Below are 4,163 nucleotides of genomic sequence, written 5' to 3'. Positions count from 1 at the left end.
AAAATCTCCCATGTTCTGCTTTGAGAAGTTGGTATTGTTAACACCTAAATTCAAGAGACAGATTCCAATCTGAGCCAAAACTCACCTCTGTTGTGAGATCTGAGATAAACTTGCTGAGAAGCAGTGACTAAATTCAGGTTTTGGGGGAGGAATGAGAGGAAGAGGAAAACAATAAATGGATTTTATAAGTCCTTGGCTCTGTGCATATTGTAGCACACAGCAGAAAAATCACACACTTCTCATTGTAAGGGATGATTTCCTGTTATATTTTAGTGCTCTAACACTTCTAATTGATATTTGGCCACATTAATTTTCTCTCCTGGCACAGCTGAAATGTACTTTTACTCTCTACATAGGAGAATCCAGTCACTGTCTTGCAAGAACTGGCCGTGATGAAATCCCGTTACAAAACACTCTGTATGCAGCTGGAAAAAGTTTCCAAGGAGCAGAAGGAATCCATGCAGGGCATCCGCACTGCCCTGGAGCACACAATGAAGATAGTTCAGGCACTGCAGGAACGCACTGACCTCGAGGTAGTGTTGTCATCTCAATCACTTGGGGCTCACTGCTGTGCATGAACCTTTGTAACCTCTCTGTGCTGTGAGTAGTCCCATTGGAAACTGCTGTGTGGCAGAAGATGGTTTTCCAGAGGAAATGCTTGCAGGATTGGAGCTCTTGGAGGACTGGAGCTAGTGGGGTTCAGCTTTGGAGTGGTGTGAGCAGCCTGGCACACGTTGGAATAGTCTCAGAGGGGTTGCTGTCTGTTCACAGCTGTCCCAGGGCTGTACTGACATCTTTGACCAGTAACCACCGTAAAGAAAATAGAAAGTGAAACCAATTTTAAAAGGCAGAAAAAGCTTTGAAATGGCAAATGTGTTTTCACTGTCTGAAGTAAGTTCAAACCAACACATGGTAACACAGGTGGGGGAATTGCTGATAGGGCAAAGTGCTAAGCTTTTCCTCACTAGGATGATGCCTCTCTGTTAAAAAAAAAACAGCAACAAGCAACACATTTTCTTCAGTGGCCTTCAGACATTGCTTCACTACAGTTGTGAAGAGGCTGTGGAAGCATTAATTATGTCCCTCTACAGATAAGGTGATTTGGATCAGTGTTCTAATGACAGTGCTTGAGACTGTTTATCTGTCAACAGCTCAAGTTACTGGGAAGTGTTTATAGCCAAAATGGACTGTTTAATGATTTAAAAGACAGTGGTTATGTGTCACAGAAAGGAGAATAGATTTTTTCCCTATGTTTGCCAAGCATAATTTCATATTTGGATTTTGTTAAAATGGAAAACTCTTCTCTCTTGGGTTATAGTTAGACTTTTTAGATATTTTCTTGTATTTTGTATATTTCCTAAACCAAAGATGATTTAAACTGTTATGAGAAATATAAGTCTTTAAGTGAAATACTTACTTTTTAATGAGGAATTTATCTTACCTGAATAATTTGTAGCACTGATGCTAAAGAAAGATTGTGGTGGATTTTCCAGAAATACTTCCCTTGTAAATTTGCTTTCACTGGAAGTAGGAGTCTAGTATCAGTTTCCATGAGGGAAAGACTATACAAACATTGAGTTCTTCTGTAAATATCATCACCTCAGGAACTGAAAGTGTCTGTGTTTGCTTTTTTTTTTCCTAGAGCACACCTCTGTCAGCAGCAGAACAGACTGCAGTACAGCAGCTCAGCTGCCAGATTTGGAAAGAAATGGAATCTCCAGTGGTAAAGGTAATTAGGCCATGGAGTGTCAGTATCCCAGAAACCATTAATCCTGAGCCCAGCTTAGCTGAAGGCTGAGCTGTTTTTGTGACTTTATACCTCTCAAGTGAATGGAATTTTTCAGAAATGGGACTAAAGTTTCTAACAAACCTTTTCATTTTTATTGTGTGCAGATTAAGTTTTTTTATGTGTTCCAATTACATTGTCCACAAAGGAAAAAATTAGCTTGGATGGAAGACTTTGTTCCCCTGATGTTTTAATTAGGATATGTTTATGTTTCTCTTCAGGGATGTAGTTGGTTGTTCTTGTCAATCCTCTTGTTCTGTTTATACATTAGATAAGGAACCTTTGTGTGAGAGTGAACAATGTAATCGATTCAAACCAGTGTAGAACAAAGTGGAGAGAAATTTAATTTCCTGTGAAATATTAAATGGATTTGGGCAGCTGAGCAACAACATTTTCTAACTGTAATGCAGCAGGATGCAGATCTAAACTGAGATGTGTTGAAAAGTCAGATATTCTCCCATGGCACAAAGTCCCAATGTGATCACCTGCAAATATTTGGTCTCATATTAAAAAGAAAATATTAAGTGAGGTGAATTATGCAGTGCTCTCAGCTGGATCCGTACTGGAATGCAAAGGAGAAAGCTGAAGAGGCTCATCTGACTTATATATTCACCTTTCTGTATTCATTTTAATTTTATTTGAAACCTTGTTTAATCCCTAAGGATTTGCTGTTGCCTTCAGTGGCTGCAGATCTTTGGTTACCCAGTGGTGACATGTAATTACTCATGCAGAAATCAAAGTGTGAAAAATGATTTCTAAACAAAATGCTAATTAATCCTGACATTATCTTTTGTTTATTTATATAGCCACATTGCACAGGATCTACTGTCCCTGGCTCACTTGAAGGTAAGTGCTGAGGAAATAAACTTCCCACTGTTTTCTTCTTACAGAGCCTGAGATGCACAAAGTTCACTCTTTTCACTCTCAGGCACCAGTAACTACTGCTTTGATGTGAAGAATTTATACTTTACTACAAGAACCTGAGCCCTTAGTCACATTCCATGTAGAGTTGTCATGTTTCTGGGAGTTTGTTGCTTTTGATGGGATTGAGGTGGATATTGTTGTGGTTAAGGTCTGGAATAAATGGTGCACAAATCTTATCATAGAAACAGCTCTTTTCAAGTTCATTTATCCTAACTTACAGAGAGGAATTTTGCTTGGGCTTTCTTTGTTTGTTTTAAAACAACAACCAACTAATCATTGACAGACCAAATGTATCAATGCACATCAGATCTCAAATTAAAGGACTTTTCACTGGGTCTGTGATGGTTTGGAGGGAGTATCTTCCTTCTCGCCTTCCTCTTGCTGGAGAATCTTCCTTCAGACCCATTCAAGGGTTAGTAAACAGTAATGGAAGTACTTCCTATCTTTGGCTGAATTTCTGGAGAAACAAATATCTTCTATTTCCAATCTTTTAGAACTGCAATTCCAACTTGAGACTGGACCCAGGAGCATCATAAATCCTGTCATAGCAGCAAACCTGAACTCTTCCTGCAGTGGTTTCTTAACCACTCCAATGTGAACAGGAACAATTAAGACTTAAAGAGATTCATTAGTAAGAGTTTTATGAACTGTAAAGAAATTAAACCTTTTCAAATTAAACAAAACCAGTTAACCTTTCACTGCCGTGGTATAACTTCATGATTTGACTTCTCCTCCCTACACATGGTTAGGTACAAAATCATACAAAACCCTCTAAATTAAACTGTGTAAAAGTTGTTTGGTTATTTTCATCGGTTTCTTCAGACCTTTCCACTTTGTTTCACTGTACAGATGCCTCAAACTGGGTCTGTTCAGGGAGGTTCTGCTGACACAGTTTTAACTCAGGAGTTCTGTCTCTGTAACCCTAAGGAATCATTAGCAAATGACTTCCCTGATTTGAAGCAGCACAGAAAAGGTGTTTGTAGAATAAGAATTACGGAGCACAAAACCCATTCCTTATGTGCTTTTAGCCTTTTTCTGCCAGATTTGATGTTTGATCCCAGTTTTGCTCAAGAGTTTTTTTGTCTTACAGGGAAGCACTGTGTTTCACACATGAACCAGATGAGCCACTGACTCAAGAATACAAATCCTGAAAGAACTTAACTGTTGTGGAACTCGACAAACAAGGACATGTTAAACTAACTGTGTAAATGGAAGCTTGGCCCATTGTCATCCAGCACACAAACATCTTGGTCATAGCTCCTGGATTACTAAGGAATGAGTGTTTCTCTGGGGTCTGGGAGTTCTACATCCACTGTTGGAAAGTTTTTATTTTTTCTGTATACAAGTTTTGTTTATAAGATTTTACATTGGAAAGTTAAGAGGTTGGTGTTTTAACTTGAGTATCTATAGGACTATGGTTGATGGATTTTTTTAAGTGTTCCATTTCCACTTT

General features: G+C 38.6%; 1 protein-coding gene across 1 annotated transcript in view; it reads left to right on the top strand.

The window, feature by feature from the left end:
- Nucleotides 1-3,918, top strand: part of SKA2 (spindle and kinetochore associated complex subunit 2) — a 4,260-nt gene extending 342 nt beyond the window's left edge. Inside the window, 5 exon segments of the mRNA XM_009083898.1 lie at nt 357-533; nt 1,643-1,729; nt 2,593-2,632; nt 3,835-3,866; nt 3,868-3,918. Coding sequence (XP_009082146.1) covers nt 357-533; nt 1,643-1,729; nt 2,593-2,632; nt 3,835-3,866; nt 3,868-3,918 — 387 coding nt within the window.
- The last annotated feature ends 245 nt before the right edge of the window (nt 3,919-4,163 follow it).

Source organism: Acanthisitta chloris, unplaced genomic scaffold (genome assembly GCF_000695815.1).
Source record: "Acanthisitta chloris isolate BGI_N310 unplaced genomic scaffold, ASM69581v1 scaffold7841, whole genome shotgun sequence".
NCBI lineage: Eukaryota > Metazoa > Chordata > Aves > Passeriformes > Acanthisittidae > Acanthisitta > Acanthisitta chloris.
The sequence above is the reverse complement of the archived record's forward strand: the minus strand, read 5'-3'. Positions and strand labels throughout refer to the sequence as shown.